Consider the following 12,277-nt stretch of genomic DNA (forward strand, 5'->3'; position numbering starts at 1 on the left):
AAAATATTCATGAAAAGAATATCTTCAAAGAGATTAATAATTATAAATGCTATGCTCAACATATGACTGTACAGCCCTCCTGGGAAAATTGTTCGGAGGCCTAGGAGGTGCAGGATTCCTAAGCTAAACAATGACTTCAGGGAATTCAGATGACTTAGGAGGTAAAAAGCCAAGATCATTCTTCTTGCTAGTAATTACTGCTTCCCCTTCTCGCCAAATTTTCCCATCTCAGAGAAAGGTACCAGCTCATGGTCATTCCAGCAAGACCCTGGAAGTCATCCTAGACCCTTTCCATCAGGTCACAGATCATTTGGTCCCTAAACAGCGCCAATTTCTGCCAATCCTGAATATTCAATGAAACCAACCCCTTTTAACCTTCCCTAAACCCATTTCCCACCCTTCTACCCTTTGTCCTGCCACCACAGTGAACTCAGACCCATCTGATTGTTCCTTTCTCTGCTTAAAATGTTTCAGTTGTGACTTCCCACCACCCACAATATGTGGCCAATGCTACAGGGTGGCTGGCGTTCAAGAACGGTCCTTTGTGACACAGCACACATGCATCTGAGCTCTCGCCAACGGATGTCTCTTGGCGCAAGCTCCAGTAAGAACATTCCCTGTACTTTCCTTCCACTAGCAATCTCCTTCCTTAGTCAAGTTCTGAGGCTCAGCTCAGGGGGTCTCCCCAGCTTCCTGAATCCCCAGGTCCCCCGAGAGACCCTCATCCTCACAGTGTCCTGACTCCATTACAGCGTTTATCGATGTTATACCAAACTGCTTTGTGTGTGTATTTGAATCCTTCATCAAATTGTAAGTTCCAAGAGGACAAGAACCCTAAGTATTTCTGTGGCATCCCTAAAAAGGCTTTCTATAGACTTTGGAGCACAGTGAGCAGTTAGGGCATCAAACTGAAAGGAGTTGTTGTATAAGCAGGTTATTGGAGTTGAATATGTAATTCACTTTAAATGCATCTGGGTTACTGTAAAAAAAAAAAAAGGTATATTGTGAAAAACTAGTAGACTGTTTAAAACATGAGCTTAACCTAAAATCGTCAATCTGCCATGTTTGGGAGGTTTTTGGTTTTTTTCTAATCCCAGGTAGTAATCTGTTAAGAAAAATACAGTTTTACCTACCTAAATTTTGTATCACTCCCAGAAGGATTGAGATAGTAGGAAAGTAAGTCAAGATAGTTTGAGCTCAATTAAAAAAAAAAAAAAGAAAGAAAGAAAGATCTTTTGGAAGCAAATGTGTAAATATAACTTTTCTCTCCAATAAAATATTCAATAATTAGGGATCCCTGGGTGGCTCAGTGGTTTAGCGCCTCCCTTTGGCCCAGGGCGCGCTCCTGGAGTCCCAGGATGGAGTCCCACGTCAGGCTCCCTACATGGAGCCTGCTTCTCCCTCTGCCTGTGTCTCTACCCGCCCCCATCATGAATAAATAAATAAATAAATCTTTAAAAAAAAATCAACAATGAAAATTCATGAATTTGGTAATTTCATGAACTGGCTTTTCTTCCCACTGCCCATGAACTGGCCTTTAAAACATATATATTAAAGACCTTCAACACAGCAGCAAAAAAAAAAAAAAAAAAAAAAAGGTTAAAATATTTACTGTTTATAAAAATAACCACTTTAAGATGTTCCTTGCCAGGATATACTAGTGGTAACTTTTTAAAATTATTTTAGGGGCCCCTGGGTGGCTCAGGTGGTTAAGTGTCTGCCTCTCAGCTCAGGTCATGACTCCGGGGTCCTGGGATGGAGCCCCGCATCGGGCTCCCTGCTCCGCGGGGAACCTGCTTCTCCCTTTCCCTCTGCTCGTGTATTCTCTCTCTCCTCTCTCTCTCTCTCAAAAAAATAAATGAAATCTTAAAAAATTTTTTTTGATTATTTCAAATGCATCCAAAATTTACACAGGTGCTTTAAAAGAGTTAAAGTTGAAATGGCAAGAAAAATCAATTTAATGGAGAGGAGACAGAGAGGGCAGCGTCTCAGGAAGGCCCCCCGGCAGCTCTCCCCCCCGCCTGCTTATCACTTGGTGTACAGGCACCCAAAGATCACTGTTCACTCACTGCTGCAGCATGGAGATACGGCTTCGATTCAACAGGAAAGGACACAAGCAAAAGAACACACGCTTGTACCCAACTCCTGAGCTAGAGCCTTCCACGTCTGGCTCTAGTCCTTGCTACTGGAAGCATGGCTCTGGGCCAGGAGCAGCGGCCTCACCTGAGAGCCTGTGAGAAATGCAGATGCTGAGGCTCCACCACAGACCTACTGAGCCAGACAGCATTTTTAACAAGATCCCCTGAGGACAGGCAGAGTAAAGTGTGAGAAGCACTGCTTTTAGGGGCAGTTCAGTTGGTAAAGCATCTGCCTTGGGCTCAGGTCACGATCTCAGGGTCCTGGGAGCGAGCCCCATGAGGGCTCCCTGCTCAGCGGGGAATCTGCTTCCTTCTCTCCCTCTGCCTGCTGCTTCCCCTGCTTGTGCGGTCTCTCTATCAAATAAATAAAATCTTAAAAAAAAAAAAAAAAGAAGAAGCAGCAGCAGCACTGTATGTATTTAGTGAGCTCTGAAATTCTCCCACGTAAAGTTCTAGTTGAAAAACAGAGAATCTCCTTAGCTGGAAGCCTACTCCTAAGGGTAAAACTGAGAATTAATTTTACAGCTGTCTTCTGTGTGTATCTGGAGGAAAAGAGTTAAATACTAAATTAGTTTAATTCCAATAACACACACACACATACACACAAAGTTGTAACTTTCCACTAATCATTATTTAGACTCCTATTGGTGGAAGATGATTAGAGATCACATAGTTTTAATGTCCTTTATGTCACAGAGTCATTATCATTCTAGATAAATGAGATGAGGGATTACTTGGAAGCCCATCAAAATTTCACAAATTCCCTTTAGTCACTTATTCTAGTATTTAATACTATAAGAAACAGTTTGATTCCTAAATTTCTAAATTTTCACAATTTCATTTCCTTTTTTGGTGTGTGTGAGGGAAGTGGGGAGGGAGGGAGAGAGAGAGAGAGAGAGAAGGGGCAAAGATAGAGAGAGAGAGAGAGAGTGGGAGAGAAAATCTTAAGCAGGCTCCATGCCCAGCACGGAGCCCCTGACTTGGAGCTTGATCTCACGACATTGAGATCATGACCTGAGCTGAAATCAGGAATCAGACGCTTAACCAACTAAGTCATCCAGGTACCCCCTAATTTCATTTTTTAATCTTCCATTACTAGAGCAAACAAGCAATAGCCCCATTATTTAGAGCTCTCAGTTTTGCAAACTCAGTATGAATTCTAGAGGATCTGAGCCAAACTGTACAAAACTTGTAATGTCCGGTCCTAAAACAATGATCGCCAAAGTCACAAAAAGTAATCCATGTTCCTGGAGGATGTGATAGAAACTTATGTGGTATTAGAAACAAAAGATTTTTTTTTAATGTTTCAGAATGTCCTATGACCCAGTGTATATGGTATTGGTATAATACCGTACAGCTTCTTCTTTATAAAAATGGACTTAGGAAGACCTCATCTTAAGAAGAGTAGGTCTTAATTTAATGGTCTAGGGCATCAGTCTGAAAATTGTAAAATGCTGCATTTGATCAAAAAAAGGTTGAGTAAGCTACAAGAGTTGACTCAGTTTCCACATTTGGGTTACAGCAGCAGGATCATGGCAACCCAAATGACCACATAGCAACAAAGAAGCATAATCTGAGGATGAAGGAAGAGAACATTTAGGTCAGAGTACAGGGCAAAATGTGAACAGCATGCTCACTCATATTGAAAGAGGGGGTTTTTAGAAAAACATCCAGAACCAAAGACCAGAGATTTCAAAATCCTTACGAAGAAAAAAATCCCTCTACCTTTGAAGCAAAGTGAAATGTTATTTTTCAAATACAAATAATACGGAAGTGGTATACTAAAATGTAATTACTATCACTAGCTGGTGCGAGAGGCAATCCTCCGTGGGCCCTGTGCCGTCCTGCAGGTTCCTGCTGGATGTACAAAGAATCCAAGGTCCTACCCTCTCTTCATCTGAGCCATTTCTCAGGGCTATGCTTCTAGCAAGTAACCTTGACGGATGAGATCATGTTTTCCCCACACAAAGCGCCAGCAGACCTGCCTACTCCTGGCTGGAAGGAGCTCAGCGCTGCTCTCCTAGAAGACAACCCGGTGCACATACAGGCACCCACAGTGGGGCCTTTACATCATCCCAGGGGACATTAGCTTGTCAAGAGGGTTAAATCCATGACCCCTGCACAGTTCTTCACCCAGACACCGGGAAACAAAAAACAAAAAACAAAACCAACAACCCATTTCTGGTTACTGAGATTTGGCTTACCGGATCGAGGTTCTTAAACAGCAGGATGTCTTTGCAAGCCTCTTGCAATCGATTTCTTTGATCATCGGTTTTGGGGTGTATAATCTAAAAGGACATCAAAGTAACAAACAAATTAGTCTACTCATCTTACTCATAAGGGACAAATTTTCCCCGTAGGATGTTGGAAGGAAGAACCGTCAGTGCTGAGGCTCACTTCAGGTGACCAGACGTGAGCCACCAGCCCACTAAGCAAGGAAAAATGATAGGGCTTGTCTCAGGGAGGTGGACATTCACCCAGAGAGCACTTGAACATGTTTCAAAGGAGTGTTTCCCCCAGATGAGCAAGTTCCTTTTACAAAGGTCTGTGATTGGCTAATCCCTACAAATGCCAAAGCTTCCTGCTCTCGGGAACATACCAAAGGGCAACAGGCCGCAGAGCTATGCTGAAGACCTGGAGACTGCCTGCACTCTGCCTAATACTCTTCATGTCCTTAACACCGTTTCATACTCTGTCGGTGAGTACAATCGTCTTTCAGGATGTACATCTTTCCTTTGAAACCTGACAGTCTCTGGCAGCTAACCAATTCTTACCCATATATTGCATTAGACGTTAATGTACGTTTTTACGCACAATGCATGCAACTACCCCCACAGAGAGTGGTTTTCCGAAGGCAGCCAAGTAAACACGTGCTGCCATTCCGAGAGAGTGAATCTGAGGAAAGATGAACCCGACAGTCCTGGTGTGCTCGATTTAGAATGAGCTCAGAGAAACCCAGTGTAGCATATTCTTCCTAAAGTGTCATTCCGGGAGGGGGAAGACCAAGGGAATGCCTGTCAACTCCCCAGAGTCCCTCTGGACTAGCAGGAGGCTCAGCCAACGTGAACCAAAGGCCTATTCTTTCATGAACGTTCGTAGTTTATAAAATGAGTAGAGCAGCAGGAGACAGTCCCAAGAGCACCAGGCGTGGAGCCATCCTCCCCGGACACCCACGCACGGTCTTTTCCTGCCCTCACAGTCAGAGAGTGGCCGTGGGAGCTGACGAGCAGGTGCCTCAGCTCCGCTGTCCCTGGCCCCAGGTGAGAGATGTTCGCAGGGTGATGGTGTGTGGCAGCGCTGCACGAGCACCATGACTCCAGCAGCATTTGCTCGCTTCGTCTCTGTGTTACATTTTGGCAATTCTTGCAATATTTCAAGACTTTTCATTGTTACTGTATTGGCTATGGTGATCTGTGATCAGTTATTACAACTTGCTGAAAGCTCAGATGATGGTTAGCGTTTTTTTTTTTTTTTAAGCAACAACGTATATATATTTTTTAAAGATTTGTTTATTTATTCATGAGAGACACACTGAGAGAGGCAGAGACACAGGCAGAGGGAGAAGCAGGCTCCACACAGGGAGCCCCATGTGGGACTCGATCCCGGACCCCAGGATCACGCCCTGAGCCAAAGACAGACACTCAACTGCTGAGGCACCTAGGTGTCCCTACAACATATATTATTAAGGCACGTACTTTGGTATTTTTTGTTTTTTTTTGTACTTTGGTTTTTTAGACATAATGCTATTGCACATTCAGTAGACTAAAACAGGGGCACCTGGGTGGCTTACTCGGTTGTGCATTTGCCTTTGGCTCAGGTCATGATCCTGTGGTCCTGCGATCGATGGAGCCCAGAGTCAGGTTCTGCTCAGTGGGGAGCCTGCTCCTCCCTCTCCCTCTGCCTGCTGCTGGGCCTACTTGTGCTCTCTTTCTCTGTCAAATAAATAACATCTTAAAAAAATAACAGACTAAAACAGAGTACACACATGTGCACTGGGAAAACAGAAAATTCATTTGACTGGCTTCACTGCAATATTTGCTTTATTTCGGTGATCTGAAACTGAACTCACTATATCTCCAAGGTATGATGTATGTGTACTATTTATTTACCACACGAAAGAGTATAAGCCAGTGAAAGAGGAAGTCATTGCATTTTTTCCAATATGGGTAAGATATATGCAAACTTTCATTTACTGTCCAATCAATATTCATCTCAATCTAGATTCTAAGATGACATAGGGACACAGAAAGAGCAGACCCTGGTGCCAACTAACTTGCTGCTTACCATACAAGAAACTTTTTAAATCAGGGCACTGAAAAAAAATCATGCCAACCAAAATTCCTATCTCCCTATTTCAAATAAGGAAGGTTAATAGAATAAAAAAAAGCCACTTCTCGTTCCAATTGTAACTTCAAACTTAGCAATCATATGATGTTTGCCTGCTGAGGGGCGCCTGCGTGGTGCAGTCAGTTGAGCATCTGGCTCTTGGCTTCAGCTCAGGTGGTGAGCTCAGGGTTATGGGGTCGAGTCCCCTGTCAGGCTCCACGCTGAGTGCAGAGTCTGCTGGAGACCCTAGCTCTGACCCTCCCTGGTGCTCTCTCTCTAAAATAAATCTTTACCAAAAAATGTAAATGCCTGCTGAGCAGCTCTGTCCTCAGAGAGAAAAGGTCTGGGAGACCATGGCACCCTGGCTGAAATAATGTTCTAGGCCTGGAGACAAGAGGTGCTACAGCCTAGGGAGCAACCCAGCAAACCACAATTTAGACAGCCTTCATGTGCCCCCCATAAATGCTCCAGAAACATGGCATACCCAGTTAGCCAATCCCCAAAGCCAAGCCAGCTCTGGGCTCTAGACTTATTTCCTCATCCCTTATTCTTTTTTTAAAAAATATTTTTATTTATTTATTCATGAGAGACCTATAGAGAGAGGAAGAGACATAGGCAGAGAGAGAAGCAGGCTCCCCCTCATCCACCAAGCGGCCCCCTTGTCCCTTATTCCTTATCCCACAAACATTTCCTGCCTTCCACACCAGCTTGCAGCTCTCTGGACCCCTGGTAACCCACTTCAGGAAGCCCCAAGGTTTGTCTGTTATCACCCAGATTGTCATCTTTAATCATTCTTAGCACCATCTTGCACCTAAATTATCATCAATTTAGGTCTTTCTCCGACCATTCACTCGGTAGGAACCCCTCATGCAACAGCTTTCTCCTCTTCTCTCTCTCTCCTACTATATGCATCTTATGAGTTAACACTCTCAAATTCTGGTTCTCAATCCCGCCACCAGCTGCTGTAGTCCACTGCTTTCCTGGCTTTCGGTTTTCCCTCTGTCCTCTCTCCCACGATCACTCCTCAGTATCCAGAGGTTTTGATTTTTTACAGACTCTGCCTTAAAATCCTGCTCTGGGGGCACCTGGGTGGCTCAGTGGTTAAGCATCTGCCTTCAGCTCAGGTCGTGATCCCAGAGTCCGGGGATCAAGTCCCACATTGGGCTCCCCAGAGGGAGGTTGCTTTTCCCTCTGCCTGTCTCTGCCTGTCTCTGTGTCTCTCTCATGAATAAATGAAATCTTTAAAAATCAATAAATAAAAAAATAAAATCCTGCTGTGCTCTGGAAAGCTAACAGTCAGAAATCAGGTGAATCTTTGCAGCTTTGGTATCCCTGTCCTCTAACGAACTGCTCAAGAAATGCTCTCCTCCCAGTTCTAAAGACTTTTTTCTGTTTAGTTTGGTGTAATCCTACATAGAAGACCTGCATCCAGTTAACTAAGGTTTCAGCAATATACCCAAATGAGATTTTTATTACATAGAAATAACTGTTTTTTTTATGAAATTTTATTTCTGATTTCAGGATAAAAATCTTTGTTAAACAAATGCCTAATGCAGCATTTATTATGTGCCAGGTGCTCGTTTAAGGTCTTTCAAAATATTAACTTGGGAAGCCCAGGTGGCTCAGCAGTTGAGCGCCACCTTCGGCCCAGGGTGTGATGCTGGAGACCCAGGATCGAGTCCCACGTCAGGCTCCCTGCATGGAGCCTGCTTGTCCCTCTGCCTGTGTCTCTGCCTCCCTCTCTCTTTCTCTCTGTATGTTTCTCATGAATATATAAATAAATAATCTTTTAAAAAATTTTTAAAATATATTAACTCATTTTATCCTAGTAATTGACCCCATGAAGCAGGTAATAATTTGTGCTAAAGTAAAGTAAGTCAAAATAAAAAATTAAAAAAAAAAAAAAAAAAGGGATCCCTGGGTGGCGCAGCGGTTTGGCGCCTGCCTTTGGCCCGGGGCGCGATCCTGGAGATCCGGGATCGAATCCCACGTCAGGCTCCCGGTGCATGGAGCCTGCTTCTCCCTCTGCCTGTGTCTCTGCCTCTCTCTCTCACTGTGTTCCTATCATAAATAAATAAAAAATTAAAAAAAAAAAAAAAAAAAAAAGTAAAGTAAGTCAGACAGAGAAAGAAAGAAACTGTATGATCTCATATATTAAAATGAACTTGCCTAAGTAATTTAATTTCTTCAGTGTCAGGAAGTTCAAAGCTGCAGAGTGAGGATTCATCCTAGGCGTGCTGGCTATGGAATTTATGCTCTAAACCAGGGTCAGCAAACTGGCTTAAAGGCCAAATTTCTTTTTGCATGGCCCCCTAAGCTAAGAACGACTGGGAGAAAAAAAAGCAAAAGAATTAATATTTCTTAAAAAAAAAAAAAGAATGAATACTTCTTGACACATGAAAAGTATATGAATTTAAATTCAAGTGTCCATAAATAAAGTTTTTTAGTTTGGGGGGTTTGTTTGGTGTTTTACTTTGTTTTGTTTTGGTAAGCTCTATAACCAACATGGGGCTCGAACTCACGAACCCAAGATCAAGCACAGCCCACCAACTGAGCTGGCCAGATGCCCGAAATAAAGTTTTAACAGAACGCAGCCACACACATCCATTTATCTATTATCTATGGCTGTTCCCAAGCTGTAACAGCAAAGTAGCTGTGACAGAAACTGCATGGCCCCCAAAGCCTGAAGTATTTATTACCTGAAAACAGGAAATTTTTCAGTTAAAAAAAAGGGGGGGGGGGCTCCAGAAAAAGTCTGCCAACTGCTGTTCTAATGTCTGGTGTCTTTCAATTTAAAAAATTAGAAAACCAATTAATAGAGTTTATAGAGACATTTTCTATAAAGAAAACACTGTAGGGCAGCCCGGGTGGCTCAGCGGTTTAGCACCGTCTCCGGCTCAGGAGACGGATCCTGGAGACCCTGGATCGAGTCCCACGTCAGGCTCCCTGCATGGGACCTGCTTCTCCTTCTGCCTGTGTCTCTGCTTCTCTCTCTCTCTCTCTTTCTCTCTCTCTCTCTCTCTCGCTTTCTCTCTGTGTCTCTCATGAATAAATAAATAAAATCTAAAAAAACAAAACAAAACACTGCCAATCTGTTTTGCTAAGCAGGAGGTATCTGTACAAGATAGTTTCCTTTTTGTCCAGTCCATTATCTACACAGAACTAAAGGGAACGTTTAAAAAAGTTAAATGAGAACAGCTGGATGGATTCCGTCACATTTACTGAGCTTTAAATCCTTGTCCCTCCTTCTCCACCCTCACCTCAACCACCCAGCCCACAGCCACACCTGCCTGCACTCAGAACTGCCAACTGCTGCAACCACTCCATCTAATTAGGGACCCTGTCCATGTGGGGTTTGGTTTTATTTTAATTACTAGACTCTTTCAACATCATTTTAGCACTTCGTATTTTATAACTGTTCATTACTTTACTGGCTTGTTGTCTAATTCTGCTATTAGCCTCTAAGCCCCAAGATGGCTGGGACTTATCCACGGTGCTCACCACCAAATACCCTAGCACCCAGCCAGATATGCAGAAGGCACTCCCCCAAAATGTTGAGGAGTAACACAACAAAGAAATGACCCATTCTTAAAATTAACCATTTCTTCTCTACCAGGGCTATGTGTTAGATATCTATATAACTCATATTTTCATTAAGATTTTTTTTAAGTAACCTCTACACCCTATAGGGGGTTCAAACTCACAACCTTGAGTTTGAGAAGTGCATGCTCCATCAACTGACACACAGCCAGGTGCCCCTATATTTTCACTTATTAAAGATAAAATCTAATTTGTGATTTTTTCCAAATTCCATCTTAAGTATTTAAAATTTTTTTGAATTCTATCAAAGAATAAATATTTATACAAACCTGAGATTTAAGGATTTGATACACAGTCTGTGAAATACAAAATGTTCAAATGGTTCTTTATCAAAATATACGTTTTCCTTATAGACATTTTCCAATATCTGCTTAGGGCCAATTAATTCTGAAATCTGTAGTAATCATTTCCCAGGGCTCTGATGTCATTTACCTTTTAGTATCTAAGACCCCAAAAATAGTGCTGTTTTTAGTAACATGCTTAGAGAACAAACTAATGGAAAGCCTGAAGCACTTTATAATTATAATAAATTAATTACAAAAAAAAAAAACGACTAAAAGTAACATGGAGGGTGTTACAGGGGACAACTCTGGCAGTGAACGCCCAACCCACAAAGATTCTTTCTTCTCTAGGAACTGTCTTCATTTAAAAGTGGTGTCCGGTAGCCAAGGCTGCACTTCTTGTTCCTGGCCCCCTAAGTCAAAGCTGGGTCCATGAGAAACTCTCCCAGGGAAACTGAAACTTTAGGCTGACAGTCACAGCAATAAGAGCAACTGGTAGCCAAGTCCCTTTTCTCAGGTTTTTTTTTTTTTTCCCCCAATACTTTCTGGGATTCTGTAAGATTTACAAGCTTACATCCAACAGTTTTCTTCAGTATTTTCATTTTTGAATTTTTATCTCAATGTGATTGGGTTCTGTGACATAGCCAAATGACTCTATCGTAACTGGTACTGCCTCCAGGAATGAACTGGAGTGACCCGGGGAATCACTTAACCCATCACATGGGTCAAATGGTAGCTGACAGTCTGTGAGATGCTGTGTATTGTCTTTAAACTGTACTTCTGAAACGTCCTTCAATTTGGATTACTAATTAAACCAGCTCGTCAAACATCTCAATTACTAAGTTTTATCCTTTACCTTTAATACACAAATATGAAGACGTGTGTGCTCTTCAAAGTCATCCATTACTGTTTCTGGTGGATACATAAATCAAGTACATGATGGGGAAGGTCTAGTTTTCCTGACTACATGAAGTACTAATAGCATGTTACACGTTAGTAACGGCACCGGCACTGTAATCCTAAAGAAACATAATTTCAGGCTAGAATTTATAGACATTATCAAATTAATTTATGTTCTGGTAGCAAACAGTGAGCTCCTCCCTCACTCGGCATCCCCATGGGTATATGGGAATGAAGTGGGATTTCCCTCAAGACCTTCGAGATAAGATTCTTGATCTTTCTACCAGTGGATTTTACATATATTTCAGGGAACTTAATGATGTAATAACTTAGGGACAAAGTATTTGCTTTTCCGTATTAAAACTCAACCTCATTTAAGTATTTGTCAGAGCTACAGAAATAAATTTTTGTTTATCTTTTGAGGACAAACAGAAAAGAAGAGCTTTTGCCAAATAAGTACTCAAAAAAAAAAAAAAAAAGAAAAAGAAAAAAAAAAAAAGGTAAATTATTCCTTTCCATTTCCAGGCACAGTAATCTCCTATTTAGTTTACTTTTAACTAAATAAATAATAGGTGAAGGAAGGACATAGCTAAAAAAACTGCTTCAAACAAAACTGGACAAATTGTTACAAAAACATTACGACCTTCAAGCAATCAGTTTCTGAGCAAACACACTCACAGATTTTAAAGAGTAAGAACTTTTATAGTGACGCTTTAGATATAATTTTACTGTGATTTCTTTTTTGTTTCAGAATAAGCTTCTGTTGTTATAAATTAGTAGAAACAGAATGTTTTCCCCAGTATTTTTCTTTACTAGAAATACTGTCAGAAAAATCACACTAATGCTATGAGAAAGAGAACTAAAAAAATTTCCATCACCAGGCTGTATTTCTGCAAAAGAAAGAAAACCACAACTGCAGTGAGTTTTTATTTTCATCTTTCTTTTTATCCAAACAATAAGACTCTTTCTCTTTGGAGGAAAGTAATTCTATTGAGCTTAAAGTAGAAGTATCAGAGAGAAGACTAGGAAAAG

At 41.7% G+C, this 12,277-nt stretch overlaps 1 protein-coding gene across 1 annotated transcript in view; it reads right to left on the bottom strand.

Moving 5' to 3' along the window:
• PRKAR2B (protein kinase cAMP-dependent type II regulatory subunit beta) overlaps nucleotides 1–12,277 on the bottom strand; it is a 91,950-nt gene that overhangs the window by 20,708 nt on the left and 58,965 nt on the right. The window contains exon 4 of the mRNA XM_041774100.1: nucleotides 4,343–4,426. Within this exon, the coding sequence (XP_041630034.1) occupies nucleotides 4,343–4,426 (84 nt within the window). The remainder of the gene's footprint in view (nucleotides 1–4,342; nucleotides 4,427–12,277) is intronic.

This window comes from Vulpes lagopus, chromosome 11 (assembly GCF_018345385.1).
Source record: "Vulpes lagopus strain Blue_001 chromosome 11, ASM1834538v1, whole genome shotgun sequence".
Classification (NCBI taxonomy): Eukaryota; Metazoa; Chordata; class Mammalia; order Carnivora; family Canidae; genus Vulpes; species Vulpes lagopus.